Source organism: Bolinopsis microptera, chromosome 12 (assembly GCF_026151205.1).
Source record: "Bolinopsis microptera isolate Bmic1 chromosome 12, MBARI_Bmic_1.0, whole genome shotgun sequence".
NCBI classification, from domain to species: domain Eukaryota; kingdom Metazoa; phylum Ctenophora; class Tentaculata; order Lobata; family Bolinopsidae; genus Bolinopsis; species Bolinopsis microptera.
In genome coordinates this window covers 11,645,772-11,669,929 of record NC_087083.1, presented here as the reverse complement: position 1 = coordinate 11,669,929, position 24,158 = coordinate 11,645,772, and the positions used below count along the sequence as shown (strand labels likewise).

General features: G+C 37.4%; 4 protein-coding genes across 7 annotated transcripts in view; all 4 read right to left on the bottom strand.

Moving 5' to 3' along the window:
* Positions 1-5,260: 5,260 nt before the first annotated feature.
* On the bottom strand, positions 5,261-7,754 carry LOC134824341 (dynactin subunit 5-like). The gene is made up of 5 exons (XM_063836224.1): positions 7,643-7,754; positions 7,371-7,448; positions 6,992-7,132; positions 6,077-6,187; positions 5,261-5,878 (listed from the first exon to the last, which is right to left on the bottom strand). Exons 1-5 carry the CDS (start codon positions 7,752-7,754, stop codon positions 5,781-5,783), a joined length of 540 nt encoding a protein of 179 aa, XP_063692294.1. The 3' UTR covers positions 5,261-5,780.
* Positions 7,755-7,993: 239 nt separating this feature from the next.
* On the bottom strand, positions 7,994-10,315 carry LOC134824340 (uncharacterized). The gene is made up of 6 exons (XM_063836223.1): positions 10,115-10,315; positions 9,675-9,851; positions 9,231-9,359; positions 9,029-9,112; positions 8,549-8,693; positions 7,994-8,301 (listed from the first exon to the last, which is right to left on the bottom strand). Exons 1-6 carry the CDS (start codon positions 10,166-10,168, stop codon positions 8,108-8,110), a joined length of 783 nt encoding a protein of 260 aa, XP_063692293.1. The 5' UTR covers positions 10,169-10,315; the 3' UTR covers positions 7,994-8,107.
* A 272-nt stretch (positions 10,316-10,587) lies between these two features.
* The window catches only part of LOC134824342 (large ribosomal subunit protein eL20-like), a 41,362-nt gene continuing 27,791 nt past the window's right edge, over positions 10,588-24,158 (bottom strand). Inside the window, exons 1-4 of one of the 3 annotated variants that reach the window (XM_063836226.1) lie at positions 23,424-23,435; positions 11,680-11,804; positions 11,128-11,214; positions 10,588-10,945 (exon numbers count right to left, since the gene is read on the bottom strand). In XM_063836226.1, the coding sequence (XP_063692296.1) occupies positions 10,613-10,945; positions 11,128-11,214; positions 11,680-11,790 (531 nt within the window). In that variant the 5' untranslated portion in view covers positions 11,791-11,804; positions 23,424-23,435 and the 3' untranslated portion in view covers positions 10,588-10,612. Of the gene's footprint in view, positions 10,946-11,127; positions 11,215-11,679; positions 11,805-21,903; positions 21,909-23,423; positions 23,436-24,158 lie in introns of those variants that run through there. The other 2 variants (XM_063836227.1, XM_063836225.1) reach the window with 2 other exon arrangements.
* On the bottom strand, positions 13,449-16,967 carry LOC134824339 (lysocardiolipin acyltransferase 1-like). Of its 2 annotated transcripts, none has more exons than XM_063836222.1 (8): positions 16,515-16,967; positions 16,154-16,340; positions 15,934-16,015; positions 15,647-15,795; positions 15,316-15,446; positions 14,950-15,062; positions 14,571-14,720; positions 13,449-14,388 (listed from the first exon to the last, which is right to left on the bottom strand). In XM_063836222.1, exons 1-8 carry the CDS (start codon positions 16,695-16,697, stop codon positions 14,256-14,258), a joined length of 1,128 nt encoding a protein of 375 aa, XP_063692292.1. In that variant the 5' UTR covers positions 16,698-16,967; the 3' UTR covers positions 13,449-14,255. The 2 variants fall into 2 exon arrangements, with proteins under 2 accessions (XP_063692292.1, XP_063692291.1); XM_063836221.1 differs by having other exon boundaries at positions 16,766-16,961.

Sequence of the window (24,158 nt, the reverse complement as noted above, 5' to 3'; positions counted from 1 at the left end):
TCGTCAGGGGGGGTCGCAACGTGATACAATAAATTCTCACACTTGATAATGCAATGCCAATAGTATTTTTATCCACCTAAAAATAAAATTGGGATTAAATTCGCTGATAAACTAATCGGCATCATATTTATTCTGATAGGTTAAGAACATAATATATTAATATTATGTCTTCACAATCCATGATATGGATTTTACATCCAATCATTATTAAGAATAAGGGTAGATAACTGTAAATACAATAATAGCTCGATTAATTAATTAATATGCACAAATGCATTTACTCTGAGGCTATCTTTGAACATTATTTGATGGAATTAACAAATTAATGTATTTAAAATGCCGTTCTACTGTGTAAGTGTGTAAAGTATAATGATAATTTCCTTAAAGATGATAGTGACTCAATATTAGTTCAGCAGCACACCTTATAGACCAACATTAACTAGATCTTAATATAAATATAACGTTTTTATCCTTAATAATTCAGACCCTAGTAATTCAAAAGCTACTGAGCACCTGTTTATCCAGGAACTTTTAAACCGTATCACGTGGTATACGGTTCCTCCCTTTCATGAGTGGAGTATTATAATCGCTACTAGTTGGGGTTTTGATCAGTGACGTCAACATGAACAATCAACATCAAACACTCAAATAATATAAATTGCAGGGATTAAACAGGATTAAACAGGATTAAACATAAATTTGTCAATGAGAGCCCTAACACTCACGTCTTGACTATACATCAATATAATAGAAATAAATAAATAAATAATGTGCAAGAGTTTTCTTAAAATAAAAATTTAAAAATCATAAAAATTTAACTTCGTCACATCTTTTGTTGAAAGAGAAACAAGTGCAAATAAAATAATTTAATTCCCATGAACATGTTCCAAAATGATATGATATGGTGATCGTGATATGAAATGAAATGAAGCTCGACTTGACCGTCACGTGTCCGCAGAGGAGTTCTGTTGAGGTGTAGCGGGGACTTTACAGCTGGACTTCAGCAGATCCTTCTCAGTGACTTCCTTCTTCGGGAAACGCCTGTTGTTTGCTCTCACCAAGAACCTCGCTGTCTCTCTTATGAGGCTGGCATCTGTGAATAGCCCCTCTAAGTTAGCGAAAAGACAGGTTTTGGCTCTCTGACTAAAGCGGTGTCGGTAGTCTTCATACAGGGAGCAGGTCCGGAGGAAGTGTACCTCATCTTCGATGATGGGGTCGAAGAATGGCATTTCTGCGAAATTTTCGAGCATGTCCATGTCCTCTGTTGAGCAAGCTTTACATATCCGAGGTACGATCTGGTTTCTTTTGTGGGTTCCATGACGTCCTGTCTCAATATTGAAATTGTGTGAGCTTGATCTGAATTGAGCCAGCTTTTTGGATTCAGCGTGCGACAGATTCATATTGAGGTACTGCTCATAGCCAAAACTCATCTTTATGGTGTTGTAGAACGTTAGTTTCTTGTTGTTCCATCTCTCAGTGTTCCATATCTGCCTGAAGTTGGAACGCATCGCTTCTTTGATTTGTGAAGGTGAGAGTTTTAGATGATGTCCATTGGGTTGGTTTAGAACCGACCGTGCAGTCTCGATGTTGGTGTTCCAAGAAAGACTGAGGCTGCGTTGCTCTTTGAAGGCATGTCGCACAAGACTGTTAGATCCAGCTTTCTCCATTTTATCTAATCTTTCCCAGTAGTTATACACTTGGGATGATAGCTCTATCGCCAAAGGGTAGCGTCCTGTGTCACCCCAAATTGCCGCATTTGATGTTTGTTTATTGACGTTGAGAGTCCACTTGAGAAACGAGATGTGAAGTTTTTCTAGTGGATCTTGCCTGATCTGTTTTAGGTTGGGAAAGTTACCCGATGAGAAGGCACCCATAAAGTATGTCTGAGGGAGCCAAATCTGGCATCCATAGACCATAAGAGACTACTGGGACAATAAGTGCATCGAAGAGTTTAAAGATTATCTCTTTCCTTATGTGTCGTAAGTCTATCATGCTTTTAAGCGAAAAATAACTCCGAAGTCCTTTCTGCCTAAGTTTGGACTGTGCGACCTTCAGGGATCCTGTCAGAGTGAAAGTCATTCCTAGGTACGTGTACTCACGAACTGAGTCGATCGGTGTTAAACCAAAAGCGAAGGTCTTGCTGTCTTTGAGTATACGACCAGCGCGGTTGAACACCATGATAGCAGGGTGTAACCCCAAATACTAAATAGTACTAATAGTAATAGTAATAGTTTTACAATTTAAGCCTCTCCTCCTTTACATGTATTATTGGTAATGATTTATTAAGCATGTAAATTGTACCACGTGATTATTAAATAATATTTAAAATATGTGTTTCATAAGTTTAATCTCCAGTAAGTCTACGAAACTAATGTTAATTAGTTAATTAGGTAATTAGTTAATTAGTTAATTAACTAATGTTAATGAAGTACTCCCCAGTTCGTTAGTGTCAACATCAGTAACCATGATAACGAGAAACAAACATAGTATAAACACTACTTATTAACTAGTGGCGGTGAGCAGGGGAGACTTATGGTTATGGGAACCATTAGTAGCCGATAATTGATCTTTATCTGTCACAGTTAACTAATAGAATTGTCCTTATATTAGATGTCCAGGGATACACAAGTAATTTTGTGTGAGTGTGTCAGAAAGTCTAAACTCTACCACATACCAGTTTACTTTTAGCGGGCAACCCAGTTTATTTCTGTCATCTAGCTTATTTATTGATGATCTCAATATTTAACTTAGTTCCCAGCTCGTTATAGCTATACTGGAAATGTCGTCTTAAAATTCAGTAAAGGGGGTAAAAATGGGCGAAAACTTGCTGACGTAATATGTGAACGATCGCTAATAAATAATAATCAAAGAGCAAATGTCACTGATAAGAAATATGACTTTCTGACTCTGATCATTTTTAAAATTAAATACCGCCTGATTTTTAGCGCGATGCACTACTGGGCCGCGCCGCGCATTTTCTCGCAACCACATATGCAGATCGGCGAGCTATGCGAATTGGATTGACATCGTGAATCAACTCACAAGTCACAACACTATAGTTGTGACGATGTGATTCTTTTAGAATCTAAAGCCGTGCGCGTGATCTGTAAAGTGTAAATATGGATTAATGGCCTGGTAAAAGTGCTATTGTTGGGGATCATTGGAATGTTTTGTCTACTCACCAGAAGAATATGTCCTTTTGTTAAAAAGTTACACCGTTTACCGTCTGGATCATAGATTTTCAAAATGAAATCACTGCCAATGCTTACACATAAAGATTTTTAGCGAAATTTTTGGATTGCTCCCAAATAAAACACCAAACTTGACTGAACTCCCCAAAAAATGTAAAGAGTTTTGTCATACGTTGTATAACCCGAAGTGCACGAGTGCGCGCGGCTCCCCCTGTATCGTAGAAACTCTACCATAGTAAAACGACCGTGGGGGTCACAACGTGATACAAAGTCAAAGGAGTTTTAGTTTTTTTCAGGTTGTGCAAGACATTGATCTACCATCATGTCAACCATTCGCCACACGCACCGTTTTAAACGTTCCACGTACCTGGTTTCGATTCATTGGTGGGGACGGATGTTTAACATTTTTAACACAAATAACCCAGTTTATAATTATAACGTCATTGTACTCTTACAGGGACATGACTGATGACATACTCTCTGCAAAATATTTTACGTACTTTATAACTTTAGAGCTTTTAGTTTTATCACAGCTAAATTGTCCTCATTTGAGAGAGCTAGGCCTAGAGGAAGTCGTCAGGGACCTGTTTAGAGCGTGAAGCCATGGTTCAGGTTGATGGTCGATTCTACGAAATTTTTATTGCATTGTAGGGGCCGGTCTCCCGCGCTGGTGTTGTATAGTCATTCTGGCAGTTGCACTTGCAGTTCCACATCACAAGTTGTACGTGTTCGTGGAACTGAGAGACATTATTTCAGTAGCATACACTGATACAGCTGCCTAGTATTATTGTGTATTGGTAATGAAGCAAATTAATTTGGATTGCCAAGGTAACTTAATACAGACCGAAATGTCGGTTAACTTATAATACAGTTAAGGACCGGTGGAAATTTTCACACTTGTGACAATGGAGGAACCGGAAAGCGAGTACAAAGTGTGGACTATGGAGGGACCGAGAAGAAGGACGTAGGGATAAAAAGAAGCAGAGGCAGCGGGAGGAATCACGAAAAACGAGATCACGAGGACAGAGGAGTGAGGCTCTATTAGTATTATAATAGCAACAGACTTAACCGTAACGGTTGATTGTTTCCAATATTATCAAGACCGTCGACGAGTCCAACTCGGCGCGCGTCTTGGTAGATTATAAACCTACAAATACACATTTTGTTGGCTAGAATTGCTCCTCTGCGGAGTTATTAACAAAATAATGTTTTGGTTGCGTGACATACCAGTTAAACTCAAATTCGACTGAAGAGTTAGGGTTAAGGTACAAGTACAACAGTGTTTTACCTTAACCCTAACTAGCTGTAACCAAATGCGCTTTATATTACTGGGCGGCACTCAGCCTGTCATTCCGCCGAATCTCTAGTCTATCATAATTGTATACGATCTCTATGATATACGATCTTTCACGTACCTGGCTGACTGCATCACCTGATTAAACACGTGGTGCGTGGGGTCACCTCAAGTTTTTCCTTTTCCGAACCAGCATACATTTACAACAAAAGTCGCAAGCCTCTTACCTCTTTTTTAAAATCTTTTAAATTGTGAAGCTCCAAAACACAATATTTTAGCAATTTTCAAATCCCCCCCCTGACAGCCTAGCAATATTACTTGTATCAGTATCACGTCTTGACCCCCAATGTCGTTTCACACTGGCCTGAGCCCCCCCCACCCCTTTGACGATTTTCCCTGAAAGTCATTTTTCTTTACGTTTCATGCTACCCTGATCATGATGAGCCGAAATCATTGTTATGATATCCCGCCAGGCACCTTTGAATTAAAATATTGTCAAATTGTTATTATTCTAGAGGGTAAAAAAGAAAATTTGGATTACGTAATCAACAACCAAACCCCCCCCCCCCCCCCGTAATCAACCGTAAGCATTTGGAAATCCCCCCTGTCGGCTGATTACGTAATATGTGAACGACCCCCTATGGATGTAACCTAAATCGGTGTATTTTTGAAGCGGATTCCAAATTTTTAGCATTGTCTGTGTAAACTTTGCAGTAAAGCTTCAGTAATTTAGTTCCAATATCGTTATTCACTGGGTAAACAAGTAGGGGGACACTTTTTGGTTTAAAGGTAAATAGAATTAAAAATCTGTACAAAAAATAACTAAAAATACTTCGGAAATCATCCACCATATTTTAATTCCATTCCCAATGTAACAGTATCTCTTATGTGAAAACTGGGGACGAGTCTTATTATTTTGAGGAGTTTATCTTTCAACTCCTCAAAATCATGTATCTTTTGTCAGATTCGGCGGTATACAAATGGAACTGCACGTCATCAAATATTAGAAACCTTTTTGGCATAATTAAGTGTCATAAAATCAATCAAGAAGGCAAGATTAAATACAAGTACAAGATAATACATACAATTAATAATTACAAATTAACTATTTACAAATCTTTAACGACATGACATAGTTATTCTCCAGCTCCACAAGTAAATTCCGGAATTTTGGAAATTAAGAATTATGCTCTTGTTCCCAACCCAACAGAGCACCGGCCAAATTATTAAAATTGGAGTTTTCCATCGACGAACGAAACAAGTTAAATATCCTGCAAATCCACACTGATGAGGAGTTATCGGCCTATAAAGTGATGGAAATATCCGCGTGTTAAGTCCACCATGATGTCCTGTGTAGACTCCGGTAGCTCCGCCACTATCTTAGCTGGGTTACCTGAACATTTTACAACATGTTTTACTAACAAATCTGTGGTTTGGTCTTTAATTTTCACTGTACAAAATAACTTTCTTTTTGTTCGTTTCGTAAATGATTGAAGAGAAAGTGAAAGTAACTGCCTCTCTAGAGTAGTTACCACAAACAAAGAGAATAAAATATAAACTACCTGCCTATATAAAGTAAAGTGGGTTTTACCTGCCCATAAAGTGAAGGGAGGTACAACAGTTTCAGGAGGCAGAACAGAGTTGTCAGCGATAGCGGAGCAGTCCTTTATAAAACTTCTTCTACCAATTACCACATTCTTACCTGACAAAACGAGGAGACTGTCCAGTTTTAGTAAGCTAAAGACGCTTTAAATAAAAACAGCGAACATTTTAGTTTGTATTGCAGTTTTGAGTGACAATGAAGCAGCTAACTCACCAATGTTAACGTAGCTGCCAATACTTGCTGCGTTAACAATACTCACCAATGTTAACGTAGCTGCCAATACTTGCTGCGTTAACAATACTCACCAATGTTAACGTAGCTGCCAATACTTGCTGCGTTAACAATACTCACTAATGTTAACGTAGCTGCCAATACTTGCTGCGTTAACAATACTCACCAATGTTAACGTAGCTGCCAATACTTGCTGCGTTAACAATACTCACCAATGTTAACGTAGCTGCCAATACTTGCTGCGTTAACAATACTCACTAATGTTAACGTAGCTGCCAATACTTGCTGCGTTAACAATACTCACTAATGTTAACGTAGCTGCCAATACTTGCTGCGTTAACAATACTCACCAATGTTAACGTAGCTGCCAATACTTGCTGCGTTAACAATACTCACCAATGTTAACGTAGCTGCCAATACTTGCTGCGTTAACAATACTCACCAATGTTAACGTAGCTGCCAATACTTGCTGCGTTAACAATACTCACCAATGTTAACGTAGCTGCCAATACTTGCTGCGTTAACAATACTCACCAATGTTAACGTAGCTGCCAATACTTGCTGCGTTAACAATACTCACCAATGTTAACGTAGCTGCCAATACTTGCTGCGTTAACAATACTCACCAATGTTAACGTAGCTGCCAATACTTGCTGCGTTAACAATACTCACCAATGTTAACGTAGCTGCCAATACTTGCTGCGTTAACAATACTGCCTTCTCCGACCATTACGTGGTCCCCCATCTGGAAGGGGAAGAAAGCTACTCCTTTTGTGAACTTCTTAAACGGTGGTCTTATCACTGACTTTGCTCCTGAGGGGGCGTGGGTTTCAATCAAACGTTTTTATTTTAATCCAAGTTTATAAAAGTGCAGAGAAAGGAACAGCTAACAGTGACCGCTACCAAACCCCAATAGTAACAAAACAGCACTGGAAAGTTCAGATAAACGAGTAATAACTCACCTAATAGCTCACCTATAACTCAGTTATAACTCAGTAATAACTCAGTGATAACTCAGTGATAACTCAGTAATAACTCAGTTATAACTCACCTATAACACATTGACGACCAAAACGAACGTTGGCTAGGTCACCTCTTATAATACATTCGTTCTGTATTATCGTTTTTCCTGAATAACCTGTTTAGTGTTAAAACTTTATGTAAAATACATTGCATATTCTAAATAGGAAGCTGAAATAAAATATCCCTAAAACAGGATTAAGATAAGGTGATCTCACTGATATAACATTGCTAGGGAAGAATTATAAAAACAATATTTGCAACTACACATGCAATACAACATGCTCTTCTCTAAAATATTACCTCCTAACACAATGTTCTGGCTGCCACACAGTACAGATTGGCGAGAGACCTTGTTGTTGTTAGCTGTCTCTATGTAATCTGACTTGCGGTAGGAGATGTCTTGCTGCTCCATTTCTAATGAAGTTAACAGTTCAGTTTTTTTGGATTTCAGTTTCAGTGCAATTGCATAAGAAAATGATTTGGATTAAGACTTCGTTGGCATAGTTATTTTGGTTAAACAACAGAGTTATAAAATCCAATGATAATCTAGTTTGAAATATTACAATATGTGATATCAAACAATACATGTAAAATGACAATAAGAAAATGTAATAATAAATTCAAATATTCGTCACATATTAGTTTAAGAAAGTCGTGCTCGATTTAAGGTTCCGGCTACTTAAAACTTGGTAAAACTAAATCTATTTACAAACGACTACAAACAATTCAAGTCTACTATACACTAACTATACTGAACTATTCCCATTACTCCTTCATACTCAGAGCCCACTGATACGTCTCCAAAGAGTTCCTGAGATCACTATACAATTCCACGAGTGAAGTGAACTCGTCACCGAGTGCTAGGTACGCGTCCAACATGTGCTGAGCGTGACTGCGCTCCTTTTCCAGAGTGCGCTGCTTTGCTTCTATCTCCGCGTGTATCACTTTCAATGCACTTACTGTGGGATGAGCGGTTCAGAACCATGACAGGGTTGATTTTAGTGAACATTTACACTATACAGAGCTACACTATTAACCTTTTTTCATGATTGTATGAAAACAGCTAGCTTGTAATTGGACATTGCTCCCATATTTACTAAATCCAACCGTAGTAACTGTGTTATTATTTACCAATATCAGGATGGAGACTATATTACTATTATTAATAGTTGAGCCTACAGAGAAGAGAACGAGTGAAGTACATACCATTTTCAGCGGTATAAGTATCTGATAAGATATTAGCCTCGAGGTTAGCCACCATAAGGTTTAGTTTAGTGGCTGCTGCTGATAAACTGGTTACCCGCTCCAGATGTTTCTCCTTCTGCTCAGGTGTTGTCCGCTGTTTCGCCACCTGCACAGTTTAATGGAGGATTCACAACTTGGATGCTTCTGTCAGATACCAATAGTAGGATCTTAAAAAATTGTTGGGGCGCCAAAGAAAGTGTGGCATAGTGCCTTAACCGTTGCTGGCCTTAGGAACGATCCTTCGCTTCTTGTAAAGCTCTTCCTTGAAAGTGCTGGTTTACATTGTAATGCAGGTAATGCCGAAGTAAAATAACAAAGGTGGTCGACTCATTCGATGGCCTTGTTGCGTCGCAACGAATCCTCATAAGATAAGATAAGATAAGATAAATAGTAACGCCACTGGTCTAAATTCTTCATGATTTAAGTGACAGTATATTTTACCTTGTCATACAGTCGGAGCGCTTTCCCTGCATTCTGTACATACGACAGCTGATTCGCCTCTATCTCACGCAGGTTATTCGCAATCTGGAAACGAAGAAGTGACTAAAACCATAATCGTGATAATAAACTAAGAAATCTACTCAGCGGAGGATGACGTGTGAGGCTCTATTTTAGATCTCCTATCAGTATTATTATGACTAACCCTGGATTGTAAGTAACAGTTGTTCTGGATTATAGAACTCGGTGATCTTTGTTCGGTTGCCCCACAGAAATCATCGATAGTTTGTTTGTAGCTCGCAACCTGCTCCTCGATAACCGGTCTCAAAATCACCTGGCAAGTTGACGTGGTAAACATTTCGAAATCGGACGTAAAGCAAAATCAGTTCAATGATCCAGAGTTCGATTCCAGATTCTTCGTTCAAAAGATGCTTTTGATGGTAAATTCCCTTTGAATAGTCAGTAAATGGATATACCCGTGATTGTAAGATCACTCACTGACTAGATCTCTCACTTTACTACTAATTACAACTTGGATGTTACTGAAGATAGTAATGAAAATGTTTTAACACCTCAGAACTGTGTATTACTACAGCTCAACCTGCTCAGTCTGACTAATTGGGACTTTAAACTCCTAATTACAACTCACCGTAACTTCCTCCGGTTTACAGTACACGTCCAGGTCCTTCTCATTGATGTTCCCCAGCTGGACTCGCTGTCCACAGTGGTTAATGTTTATCATAGTCTTCAGTTTGGCAGCTGCCATGCTTTCACGAACTATTTTGTGGTTATCTTCACTACCGGTAGAGTATTCTTCGCAGACGTTCTAAATTAGAGCGGAGTTTTCAAGGAAGAAATGGCTAAAATGCTGGGGGTGAATGTGTCTTTGGCTTCAAAGACATATTCGTCTCAGACAATTTTAGATCACTCTGAACGAATCAGCTCAGATTCAGATCTCCATTAATTATTCAAGCGTTGAATTTCTATTCTTTACGTCTGGTCGACTTAAATGGTCAAATTAACTCCCTCGCAGACAGAAGGTAATTCAGCCAAAGCAATTAAACTTGATCTTCTAGAAGGTTTACTGACCTGTACTAGTCTGGATTTGAGGAAGTTCCTCCGTTCTCGGTTCAGGACCGACATCGAATTTTCATAGCTCGTTTTAACAGGTTTGCTCGAATAATCATCCGTTAAATGAGCAGAGATCTTTTGTAGAAGCTCGGAGAACTTAGGGTATTGAGGAAAGACCGTGTCACAGTATCAGCCATACCTATTAGAGTTTTTTATTATGGTTTTGGAGAGTAATTTCAAGAAGAGCCCCGATCGAATCCATATAAAATGTATCGAATCAAACGTGCGTGCGCGCCACGCGCGCAAGAAAATATATCTCGAAAATGCTTAGCACAAGACACTTTACATCGGAGTGAGCCGAAAAGTTGAAGTTAGCTAGCATTTAGAAAAGCCGCGCCAGACGTTGAAATAAAATTTGATCCCACACTCCAACGAGGAGTTCTCCGATTATACATATTATATTAGATATGGTAAGCAATAAGACAACTAAATCATATAGATAAAATTCAAAATAAGTTACTGCATGGTGCTAGGCCTGTTGGCAACAAACAATGATTTCTTGGTGTACTTCAGAACTCTGTGAGGGAGGGGGAATTCTATTTTATTGTCGTGCATCTGTTTGGTCAGGGGTCTTCTGGTGTCTCCAGCCTTGATGCTCTCAATCTTCATGATCTGGATACTGTGAGCCCTGGCCCTGTGCCTGGCAGCCATATCACGGTAACACTGAGTCACGGCACCTGTTCGGCTAACATCACGGTACTCTCGGTACATGTTGTGACTTCCTGATCGGGAGTCGTATCTTACCCAGATACCAAAGTTCTTGATCTTTGTGGGGGAGGTGTTGCTACGCTGAAATTGGACTGAGTTCAGAAAGTGGAGATTATGACAGATTTACAAAAGAAGAATAATCACAGGGGTTTATAAATTATAGATTTTTTAAAAGCAGTGATAGAGAAATCTGTATTTGAATGTAGTATAACATCATTGTATATACATAGTGTATATTGTGTATACACAGTAAATATATTCACCAGGCTAAGTCTAAGGATTTCACCGTTAACCTTCCTCACTTTCTTCAACTGTCTCAGAAAGTACCAGAATCGAGATTTGGCGACAACCTAGGAGGGAATCTTATTACTTGAAAGAATCTTATTACGTTAAAAAAGCTTGTTATCTTGTAATTAATTAGCAGAAGAATTGATAAAATCATCTTATCAGGATAATCAAATTATCTATTGATTGATATTGTGGTTGCCAAAGTAAGCTAAATGTACATTATCGCTAAATGTACATTATCATGATTACAGCGATCACTATTACATTACTAAGTATTTGCTGGCGAAGTAATGTTAGCTACAGAGTACAGAGTGGCTGAGTGCCGAATATTTAGTGTCTGCTAGGTTTAACGGATCAGTGAACGAAAAAACAGTGGTCAACTGAAGGGGTGCAAAAGGAAGCATTATCTTCTGATTGTTCTCAATTGACATGACTTCCCCATTGTAATAATGTAATTTAATGTTAAAGTTAGTGTAAAGTGTTAGTTAGTTGTTAGTTATTTAGTGTAAAGTAAGTAAAGACTGTACCTCATCAGGAGCAAAGATGGTCATCTTGTAGATGGGTGTCTTCTCATTGAGCTTGGAGAGTGGCTTGCCCACAATCTCGTATTCTTTCAGTTCGGCGCACTTGAACTTCATCCTTAATGCGGCCTACACAACGGTGGAGATTGTTATAATTTGGTATTTTATCCTCGATTATATTACGTAATTATATTTGAAAAATAACAGTAATAGAGATTTAATTCATAATAGAACTAGAAAAATTTAAACGATTTCCTACATCCAATTTACAAGATTATCAATGTTGAAGCAGATTTAAACAAATGAATGTGATATATTCTCAAATTGCAATATATCTGGAGAAATTTAAATTTATTTAAAGCAAATCAACAAACAATATTTACAAACATATTAAATTTACACAAATGGAGTTGTAACAGTTCTGGAATACAACAAATGTGTTCCAAATGTAAAATATTCATCTCACACAATACGTCACTGTAACAGACTCTCAGTTATTTTATTAAATCCTTTTCAAACATGAGGAACCCCAGCAGAATGAAGATATTTCATACTGATCCCATGATTTTGCAGATACGCTCTGGAGTTCTGGCAGTTTAGCTGAGAATACTATCCAATATGCTACATGAGACTACCAGATAAATAACCCAAATATTTATTTCCCAATTCAGCGTTTGATTTCCTGATTATACTTTCTCCCAAAATTAAATTCAACCGTACCACCATGACCATGTAGTTTTATGATTTTGTGGCTGTAATGTTTCTTTCATATGATCTCTACAACCCAAAGATCTAAATTGACGGTCGTCATGTTCGAACTGTTCAACATTTTTACACTATGCAATTTTCATGATCACCAACTTCAACCTGTGAGAGCCCATGAGTTCAGTCACATGACATATCTATGGCCCAATCACAAGAAAGCACCCGGTCGGTCACAACCAATCACAAGGCAGGAAAGTCACGTGAACCAATCAGATCCCTCCTCGGAGAGCGAGTACAAGATGCAACACAGAGCCACCCTTCACTTTGTAATCGTTAGCTGTCTTCTCATCGTTCATCTGCTTGCCGGAGAAGATCAGTCGCTGCTGCTCTGGTGGAATACCTGAATAATTGATAAGTGATTAAAATTATTACGGGCGTAGATCATCAGTGTACATTTGTAATAATTCATGCGATTCTAATTATTTTTTAATCGTTACTTCTAACTCGGTCAAGAATAAACTGAAGTGTAAAAATAATTCCACGGTCTATTTAGAACGAAAATATGTAATCGATATAATTCAAGAAGATAAGATCTCTTCACCTTCTTTCTCTTCAAGACGTTCTTTGATCCTGACAACTTTATCTTGTGGCTCAATATCAACCTCAATCTCTTTCCCAGTCAGGGTCTTCACTTTAATCAACATCCTCACTGTCAATAATATCATTATCAGTATAATCATTATGTTACAGTGTTATCAGTACCTATACAGGCGTGCTAACCGAAAATAGGCCATAAAAATACAGCTGAAACATCAGTAGGGTACATGTTTCTAATTGTCATCCGCCAACAATAATAATATCTCGTGGGGATGACAACCTCATTCTGCCTCATCCCAATTTTGCCTTTTTTGGCTGCCCCAAATGAGGCAAAATGAGGCTGGCACCCCCCCCCCTTCTCGTATATAATAGCAGATACTTCAACATAATGCTGTTTGTATCAGGCATTATTATAGTACTACTATATCTGAATTGGATAGATTTTTACCTGATTGAAATTAAAGGATATGTAGTTAAAGGAGAACATCTAGCTCAAACCATCATTAATGTTTAATATACACGAAAACTTACAAAACAAATCTTAAATATCAAAACATAATAATAAAAAGGGTGAACTCAACGAACAATGCAAACCGTGCAAAAGATATTGGCATGAAAATTCTACAATTAGCCACATGCATCAACTAATTTCAGTTAAAGCTACAAATTTCTGTATCAAAGAGAATTAGAAGAATTTAATAAAAGATACATATCCCATCTTCTTAACGCTTAGTTCTACCCAATTCAATACTAACTCATAACCAAACTGAAATAAAATTTTTAAATGATTTCGGTAAAAATCACCAAATTAAAACATTGCAATTATTACATGCGTGTCTTTATATAATAAGAAAAACGAAATATTTGTCGGATTTACTGCCAGCAAATCCAAGAGAGGAGGCTGCAAACCAAATATAATGCTCTGGTGGTTGTTTTTTAGTTGCAACACCTCCTCAACTAAGCAGTAAGCACAGAACTTATGCCAAAACTTTAATTCACTGAACATTTTAACTTTTCATAATTATCATTTATTTACATCAATCATAATAAGCACGAGGCTTCAAACTCCTCGGTCTTACAGCTTACTACTTTCATCTCCCCTACATTACGTAAATATACACAGATTAAGCTCAAAAAGTTGTATTACACGAATCTAAATACGTTCTCTAAAAATACGCAAATTTTCATGCACTCGTATAAAACTAATTAAACTCTCAATATAATAAGTAACTACCTCCGATGATTATACCGATTTTACTTGAGAGAAGTACTATATAATCCTATGTACTGATGGTTTCTGAGGAAGGCTGCTCAGAGATTGTGGGTTCATTATTCTCGAACTTTCTGTCAATGTCCTCTATGTGGCCTAGAGTTGAGAGGACGATGAGGGCAAGGTTTGAAAATAGCAGGTACCTGGGGTTAATTTACAAGTCAGATAAACATTATACTAGTTCTAGTGCAGTAAGCTAGCTTTACTTAGTATTATTATAGACAATATTACTTAGTATAGACAATCATAGGGTTCGACGACAAACAAAAGTAGAACATGGCTTGATTTTCGGAAGTTGTAATGTTACGAGACTTTAATAACATACGATCTGGTGACAGGTGAGACAAAAAGGAGGTAGATTATTAAGAGGAGTCCAGCGTTCCAGATAACGAATATTGGTATCTTGAAGTTGTCTGCGGAGGAAGGGAAATAGGGCTTGCTGGGGTTTTCTTCCGCGAACTGGCCTTCTTTGTAGCTGAGGATATTAACTGTTGTGGGCTCATTGATTATTTTAACAAAAACTCTAATATTTGAACACTCGTATCTAGATTTAAATTCTATGGAATTTTAAACAAAATTTTAAGTCAATCGAAATTATCGCTATTTTAGCCATTGACATCGCCCATTGCATATTGATGAAGAGAATATATAGTGAATGACAATAGCATTTCTCCGTAGCTGTGATCGCTAGACGGTGCACTTACAAGTTTTCGAGTCTTTTTTCCTTTTCGTACCAAAGTTCTCGTAACCATCTATCAGTTTCTAATTTCTCAGACGGTATATCGTCCATATCAAATCTCTGAACGTGCACGTGTATCTGAAGAGATTGAAGAGATAAGAGCGTGAAGCGTAGTGAACCTATTTTTTATCCTATTTCATGTATAAAATAAGAGAAACATAAAAATTATATTTTATCTTAGTCATTACTCAGCTCTCATAGCTTCTAAGCTCTGAGCTTGTTCACCAGAAATGGAGCGAGTTTGTTGGTGAAATATCATGACATCAATCCAGGCTTTCAGCTGCCACTAATTGAAATTGGTGTAAGTCTAGTTATCAATCTAAAATCTAACCTCTTCAGGCATAGTGCCAGTGATAAGATCCAATTCGCCACGGTCTGGCAGAGTTTTAGGGTAGCCTAGTGTCATGTCATATAGAGCAGGAACATTACCTTTTCTTAACTCTTGCACACAGTGGATAAATCCTGCGGGTATGATAATTTTAGTTCCATAGATTTGGGGGCTGATATCTAACGATAGAGAATATATTAACTTTATTAACACCGTGATTCAAATTCGGCTAAACAAGTTCTGCCTGATCATTATTAAATGATTAAGTTCATAAATATAATGAGTTCGCCAATAATTGAAGCAAAATACTTCAGAGCTAGTACCTGGGTAATACCTGTGGTCCTAGGATGAAGAACATAATCTAGATGTGGTAACCCCTCCTTGTCTCCATAAGCGTCGGACCGCTTTTTGGTCTTGGTGTCATAGTCGGTACCCTCCGGAAAGATGAGTAACTTATGGGGCTCTGTAGCTGTTGTAAAGTACCTGATAAGAGAATTCGATGTGACGAGAGAAGGGTAGGGGAGACCCGTAAGATATCAACAAATCCTTTTCCCTACTCGGATGTGTCTCATCGAGCTTTGGATTATTTCTCCGTTGAATTCGACGGGACCTCTCACTAACCTTATTTTATCAGTGAGATATTTTTCGTCGCTCGCCCACTTTCTTGATAAGAAAAAGAAACCTCCAAACTGCATAGCCCAGCCTGTGAAGATGTTAATATTACTATTCTATATTACTAACAAAGAAAGAAAAAATTATCATACTGGAAAAGGTTGTGAATATGATGCAAGGGAACTTCGACGAAAGCCTTAAAATGATTTTAAGGTTAAAAATTACTCACCGAAACCAGGAAGATGCTTCAGATCACCGCGCAAAATAATCTTCATGAGAGCGGACCACCGTGCTCGCCCGGTAACTGACCACATAAACATCCAGTCAAGACGTGTGCGGTGATTGGCTACTATCAAACAGCTCTCACTTCGCCTCATCTTATCCCCACTAACACGTATTTGAGTTCCCCACAGTAGCTGTGGACAAATACTAGATTTATTAAGGTAGAAGATACCAGAATCTGCTGCACATGCTCAGCATCCTTCAATTGGCATGCAGTTTATAAACATTTAACAATATATTATTTTCTTAATCAATTCATTGAATTCTTTAATTATTCATGATTAAAAAGAAGAACACAAATACTTTACCTCGTACATTGAAGGGGGGAATAGAAGCCATGTACCCATCATAAACTGAACATATGATCGGTAGACATGCGGTACGAAGACTCCCAGCAGGTACGAGGGCAACATAATGAAACAAGATCCAAGCCATGAGGATGCAAAACAGGCCAGGGTAAAATATATACCCTTTACTGTTTTCAACACCATGGCTAAATGAGTAGTAAGTTAGGGGGAAATAGTAGACATGCAGGTGATTAGAAACATAAATACCATACCTCGTAAATTGAAGGGGGGAAAAGAAGCCAAGTCCCTATCACAAACTGCATATATGATCGGTAGATGTGAGGTACGAAGATTCCCAGTGGGTAGGATGGTAACAGAAAGAAACAAGATGCCAGCCATGAGGATATAAGGCAGGCCAGGGTAAAATATATACCCTTCAATGTTTTCAGCACGATGCCCATGGTCTGGCTAAATGTGAATATATGTTAGTGATGAAACAGATATATAAGAAATTAACAAATGACTCTGGCTCGAGCGTCATATATTACCTTATACACAGTTACGTTTCAATAAAACAAGACTTGAAGTTTTCTTCTACTGTTAAAGATTTTTAAATGTGTCATGACTCATGAGGTTAAATGGTATTTTGAATCAAAGAATGCAGATCATCGATATGACAACTGAAGAAAAAGAGGTTCAATTAAAAATATATATGGGCTCTTTAAAACATAGAATTGATTCATATGGGGGCGACACTCATGTTGATGATAAAGTAGGAATCTCTACGCGTGTGAGACCATGAGTTCCCCCTGTATGTGTGTACTGAATTATAACCTACAAAGATAGACGATCACCCCTGGCCCTCATAAGGCCCGAGTTGAACAAGCTATGGCTACAATTTAGTGAGCTGAATTGTGGTAAGAACATCAAGGGCACAAATCCTTCGTCAACGAAAACAAAACATCAAAACATGCTATCACTGACATAAAAACGGCTCTTGTAACCACGTATTAAATTGTGAAGTTGCAACCAACTGGTGTAAACAGTTCCTTGCCTGTCCGAATGTGGAAAATGCACCACAACAAGGATCAATGTAATACCACAAGACTTGTTCGGAAGTCGTTCAGCAGGTTTGTCTTTAATTTGAAACATTCTAATTCAATGTCAAAACACACACAACATCAACAACAACATACCTAGGAATATCGTTGACCAAAACTCTGAACTGGAATGTTTTGGAACTTGGTGGTCCATTGGTTACTGAAATTAAATTATGAATTTAAAAATAAAGGGCTTTCGTTGAGAGGGCTTTGAAATCAGAATGTCACAGATCCCAGCCCTGTTTGTCCATCAATCCCAAGTGTGAGGACTTACATAGAATCTCCTGCAGTCGTATCAGCCGAAGGATCTGGAAACACTGTACATGTGAAGCACAGCTAAAAATGGCATTTTGATATACTTAGATAATATTAGGTTTTTTTCCCTAGACCCGGGTAGGTCTAGAAACTGCGTCCAGCTCTTTCATGGCCCCCTTTAGTTTGGCTACCATCTTCGATCTTTTTTCTTAGATTACTCAGCTTGTGATTTTTATAATAATGTTAAATTTTCTATCAATTGTAAGAATTATTCTTGTTTCTAACTATGTTCCTTTTTAGTATGCTAGAGATGTAATTTTAATTACGAAGATATCACCTACTTGATGCCGTTTTATTGATTATCCAATTTAACAACTTGACAAATTTTGGTATACTGTACCGAATGGTCGGGAAACTTTTTATTAGGACTATTGAGGTTAATACATGGATTGGCCCAGTGGCAGTCAAAGGATTTGGAATTTTATAATGGGTCACCATGACATGGCCAAATTAGACAACTCAAAGGAATGACTGTAGGATACCATTGACCTTCTCCTGAAATAGTCCCCATGCGAGTATGAAGATTTAAGCTGGCAAAACACAGAGCATGGCTATCAGCAAAAGTGCATTGCAGAGACCGTTTTCTTAAGACGTCACCGTGGACTTCAAAGTTATATGCAAGAAGTGGGGTCCGGACTCTAGGGCGTAAGACTCTAGGGCGTAAGACTCTAGGGTCTTAGGGTTAGGGTTAGGGTTAGGGTTTGGGTTTGGGTTAGGGTTAGGATAAGGGTTAGGGTTAGGGTTAGGGTGATGGTTAGGGTTAGGGCGCCGCCCTAAAGTCTCACGCCCTAGAGTCTTACGCCCTAGAGTCCCGGACCCGCAAGAAGTATCTTCAATTATTTAGGTGCTCCTATAAATTGATTGAAATAAATTTTCGTGCACATACAGAATGAATGGTTAATAATTTAATATATATGTAGACCAAGGTCTGTGCACGGGATGCTTCCTGGAAGAATCCAGTTCTTTTAGCGGGGCACCCTACCTAAAGCCAAATTGAGATATAATAATCATATTCCTAAGAAATAATCAGAAATCGAATACCAATCAAATAATATGATATATATGAGTAGTAACCATATTTACTATGCAAAATGCCCCAACCACATAGTGTAAATTTATATAGAATTCAAATTCCATATCATCATTAAACCTCAATACCTAGTCAATATAATAGCCCAAGCAAAATTAAATAACTTCTTATATACCTTACTGTCATACTACAAATTAATTAAACATTTGAAATCTGTTGACCAGAGAATAAATTTCTAAGCCTAATGCAAGTGAAATAATTTAGATGCAATAATGAATGCCTAATGTGAGTATCATTTGTCAATGTCCTTGTAAAAAAGTCTGTACAAGAGATATGAGTAACTAATATAGAAGAAAAAACAGGAAGTTGTCGTCTGTTGTAAAATAAATAAAATATCTAGAATATAAATTAGAATATAAAATAACATTCAGTCAATGTGTCGTCAATAAACTGTACAATTATCAAATGTTAAAACTGGGTGATACAGTCACCAAAAATAAATACTAAGTATGATAAGTTAATAAGATAAGATTTAAATTTATGCCTCTCTGGGCATCTCATATACAAATATAATTACTTCAAAACTGTACAATTTACGTTTAATTATTATATTAAAATATAAAAATTAAAAGAAGTTAACTGAAAACTTGGCTGATAAGTGCCTAAGTAAGGCCTCTTAAATTGACCTTCTTCCTCTTAGCTATTATTGGATTATCTTTCATATAATTTACATAATTACTCCTGTGAGCTACAGTAACATCAATTCTATCAAATATATCATATGAAAGTTTCCAGTGATGACCAAGCTTATTAGCTCGATATCCATGAAGCCGAAAGGCATCTAATCCCCTCTTGAAACCAGTAACCGACTCACTAGCTTTCACAAGTGGTGGTAGACTGTTCCAATAGCGCAAGACCCTTTGGGCAAAGAAATCAGTCTCATTTGTGGTGAATCTATGAGTCTTTGATCTAGCAGCAACAGTCCTACCAGAACGACCAAATAAATCGGAACCATAACCCACAAAGCCTTCCTGGATCTTGAACATCTCAATGAGATCTCCACGAACCCTGCGTTCAAGCAGGGTGGTGAGGTTCAGCTTATCCAGTCTCTCTCTGTAAGTCATGAGTCCCAATCCATCAATCATACGGGTGAACGATCTCTGGACACCTTCCAATTCAAGAATCAGTGACCAGTTTCCATGCCTAGCCATCGGAGCCCATGCCTGTGAACAATACTCTATATGAGGCTTTACTAAAGACTTATACAAGCCCAGCATAACGCTTGTTTCCCTCGATATAATATTTCTTGTAAGCCAGGCAATGGTACCATTAGCTTTAGCAATGCACTTTCTCACATGATCCTCAAAGTTGAAACTGGTGTTAAAGACCACTCCAAGGTCCTTCTCGCTTTCAACACATCTCAAAGGCAAACCACCAAACAAGTACTGATTCTTAGGATTACAAGAACCAATTTGCATGACCATACACTTATCTACATTAAAATTTAAACACCAACGAGACTCCCAAAGTTCTAGCAACTTCAAATCAGCTGTTAGATTAATAAAAGGATTAACAATCATTTTAACATCATCAGCAAAAAGTTTGATGATAGCTTTGATCCCTTCTGGAAGATCATTTACAAATAAAAGAAAGAGCAATGGTCCCAAAACACTGCCTTGGGGCACTCCTGAAAGTATATATTTAATCTCAGAAAATGCATCTCCTACTTTAACTTTCATAGACCTCCCTACTAAAAAGTTTTCTAAAATACCAATAATCTCCTCAGGAACACCAACATTTCTTAATTTAACTAATAAACGGTGGTGTGGTACGCTATCAAAGGCCTTAGAGAAATCAAAGTATAATATATCAGCACAGCCACCTTCAGCCAGCAAGTCATTGACAGCGTCAATAGACTCCAATAGGTTAGATAAGCATGACCGACCCTTCATGAAGCCGTGCTGTGTGCTACTAAGCACCTGTTCAACACCGTCGAGAATATACTCCCTAAGAAGCTTCTCATAGGCTTTGCATAGTATACAAGTCAGTGACACAGGCCTGTAATTATTAGGACTATGTACTGACCCCTTCTTGTGCAAGGCCACAACAGTGGCAGTTTTCCATACCTCAGGAATATACTGCTCAGAAGCACAGGCACTAAACAGCAACACAACCGCATCCACAAAGGAACTGTTCTCACTTAAATACCTCAGGAGTCTAGGATGAACACCACAATTAAATGTGGTCTATAAAACTTCCACTAAGTATAATAGGTCAATAAATTAAAAGTGGTTTATAAAACTACCACTGTGGGAACCCCTTCTCCAGTTAAAACATGTCAGTCATGTGCAAAATCAATCAGAATGGTAAGGTGTTAAAAAAGGGAATATCTTTTCGATACATCAATTATATATGCCTCAGATTTAAAAGAATTAGAAGTTACTTAGTTATCGTCGACTATGATTGCAGTGTAAAATTTTTCATATGAATTGTCGACGGTATAATTAGGGTCTGTTGTTAAATAAATAGGATAATTAAATGTTTTGATAAACTGTATTATATAAAAAATTGATGTTGGTGGTATGGGGGAATATTTATTATATATTTTGTAATATAGTGCGATAATATTTTGTAGACATGTGAGATGATGTGATTTCATAAATTTTACTTGGCTTTACTAAACTTTATCAGATGATGTGATGCCCTAAATTTTACTTTACTTTACTTTGCTATATCATCATTACGGATGGATCAACTGATAAAGAACTCTCATGTATTCAAAAGGCCTCTGGAGCATTCTATCAGCTCAGTAGAACTAGGCTCAGATGGTTTGGTCATGTGGCGAGATGAAAGAAGAGCTGAATTCATTTGTATAAATGCTATTCATACAAGTTACAACAAAGTCTTCATGTTATGTAGCCTGGGTTTGGACAGGCTATTACCCGCTTTGAATATTTCCATCGCTCAATAAATGTACTAGATTTATAGTGTTATATGTTATACCAATAATTTTGATTTATCTGAGTTATGAAAAATCAACAGGGTATATTAGAGATCTCATACATCAGAATAAGGAATTAATGTATGGTACAGGCCACTCCAAAGACTCCGAGAAGACCTTTTGAAAGTAAAACTTATCATACTGAAAGACGACGTCACGAAAGTCACGAAAGTAACCGAAACACAGCATTTACAAGTCCGCTACTAGGCGTCAGAAATACTACATATATATATAAAATAAAACTAAATAATTTACACGATACGGTGCCCATGCCTGAGCGGTTCTCCTCAAACAAAACTTCCTCTCCTCCACGGAGCAAAAAGTTAAAAACAAAACACGGGTCTCATGAAATCAAAAATACTAAATAAAGTTGAGGATTAGATTTGTTTAGATTTGAATTTGGAGCCACAAGGCAAAGGTTGATATTCAAATTTTTCTCCCAATATTTGAGATAGGGAATATATTGATTTTTTGAAGGGTTGTTTTTATATAGTGTCATTGTGACAATTATGTGTATATTGTTTGAATAATTTTACTAATAAGGTTAAGGATTATATCAGATTAACCAGCGAGAAAAATGGTAACAGTATACGTTATACAATATATTTTTTCACACAAGCAAAATTTTTAATTTGCTTATTCCGATGTGTGTACAAACATTAAAAAGGTCTACGTTGTATAGCTAAGATCATATTCCATTTGAACCTAAAGTCAGTTTCCCGACCTTTCCCTTTTGGGGTGATTCGGAATCAGCGTCCAAAAATACACCGATTGAGATCAATTTCATACCCAAAGGGACTTTTCACAAGAATTTTCTTAAAATTTGGGAAAGCGATTTAGTAGGATGTAGGAGCGTAAATTGGGACCGCAATATAAAACCATACAAATTTATCGCTAATCCAGCGATTATTAGTATATAAAATCAAATATATGTCACGGGGCTTGAACTTTCATCATCATTGTAGGTTTATAATCTACAATTGTGTAACCATCGTAGGTTTGTAACCTACCAGGACGCGCGCCGAGTTGGACTCGTCGACGGTCCTAATTGAAACAAATATTTTACGAGTATCACCAGTTAACATCATCACGAAACAAATATTTCAAACCTCTCGGTGATCAAATTCGTGGTTAATTTACGATGCTAACCCTTTTAGGGTCATAGCTCTGCAACGATCGGAAGGCAAAGCAATGATAATGCAAGCAGCTCATTATTGATTATATTCTAAATATTGAAGGTGGATAATATTAAAACGAATTAAAGATCAATATTAAATTAGATTTTATTATATAGTTGTAGCATGTTTGTATCACGTGGTGACCCCCACTGTCGCTTCACTATAGTAGAGTTTCTACGATACAGGGGGAGCCACGCACTCGTGCGCGGCGGGTCATACAACGTATGACAAGTAGCATGTAGTGTGTTACGAAATGTCCGAATCCAGAATCATGAATTTTTCTTAACGGGTGATCAGTGATATTCGCAAATTATTTGTATCAAATATTAGGACAAGTCCAACTCGGCGCGCGTCCTGGTAGGTTATAAACCTACAACAATTTTTTCTATCATTTGGCTCATCCAACAACAATAAATTCCCTAAATAAAAAACGTATCAGTTTTTGATAAATCCTAGCATAACCTAATTTACCATTTAACTATAACCTCAAAGGTATACGTAACCCTAACCGCAACCCTATCGCAAACAAGCGCGTCACGCAGTACGTGAGTGGCTAGATTATAGATTGTTTTATTATAATATTATTTAATTATCAATTATGTTATTTTGTTGTTATGTCGTGTAAGTTTGTGGAGTAGTAGCAAGAAGGTATCGTATACATTTAAATTTGTTCTCTTGATTATTTATTAATGATTTTATGTAGGGTCGGCACCAATGTAATTATGGTCTTACCACCGTGTTTTGGTTCAGCCGAAATAAATTTTACTTTGATGTTTTTACATATTGTTTCTCACTCCAGCTGAGTCTGGTAGTGTTGAGTATCATGAATATTTTTCTAGCTCTCTTTTTCCATGTTTTTGTTTCACAGGAGATATTGTGGTCTTTTTTTATTGAATGTAACTGTAATACATTGATGTAAAGTTTATTTGAATTTTGAAATAAAATTACTGGGCCGCGCATCCAGTATTACCTGAGGACCCCAGGCTATTATGTTCATTAACATAAAGATTTGGCGGAATGACAGGCTGAGCGCGGCCCAGT

What these genes read in the sequence shown, in the direction of transcription:
- LOC134824339 (XM_063836221.1), bottom strand. Translation starts at nt 16,954, where the DNA reads ATGGGCATCGTGCTGAAAACATTGAAGGGTATATATTTTACCCTGGCC. An exon ending in TATCTCACTGATAAAATAAG is followed by an intron (nt 15,796 to 15,933) that starts GTTAGTGAGAGG and finishes TTCTCTTATCAG; the next exon opens with GTACTTTACAACAGCTACAG. An exon ending in GAAAAAAGACTCGAAAACTT is followed by an intron (nt 14,721 to 14,949) that starts GTAAGTGCACCG and finishes TAATATCCTCAG; the next exon opens with CTACAAAGAAGGCCAGTTCG.
- LOC134824340 (XM_063836223.1), bottom strand. Translation starts at nt 10,168, where the DNA reads ATGTCGGTCCTGAACCGAGAACGGAGGAACTTCCTCAAATCCAGACTA. An exon ending in TCAAATCCAGACTAGTACAG is followed by an intron (nt 9,852 to 10,114) that starts GTCAGTAAACCT and finishes GCTCTAATTTAG; the next exon opens with AACGTCTGCGAAGAATACTC. An exon ending in ACTGTTACTTACAATCCAGG is followed by an intron (nt 9,113 to 9,230) that starts GTTAGTCATAAT and finishes CTTCGTTTCCAG; the next exon opens with ATTGCGAATAACCTGCGTGA.
- LOC134824341 (XM_063836224.1), bottom strand. Translation starts at nt 7,754, where the DNA reads ATGGAGCAGCAAGACATCTCCTACCGCAAGTCAGATTACATAGAGACA. An exon ending in CCAGAACATTGTGTTAGGAG is followed by an intron (nt 7,449 to 7,642) that starts GTAATATTTTAG and finishes CAGGTTATTCAG; the next exon opens with GAAAAACGATAATACAGAAC. An exon ending in TGGTCGTCAATGTGTTATAG is followed by an intron (nt 7,133 to 7,370) that starts GTGAGTTATAAC and finishes ACGCCCCCTCAG; the next exon opens with GAGCAAAGTCAGTGATAAGA.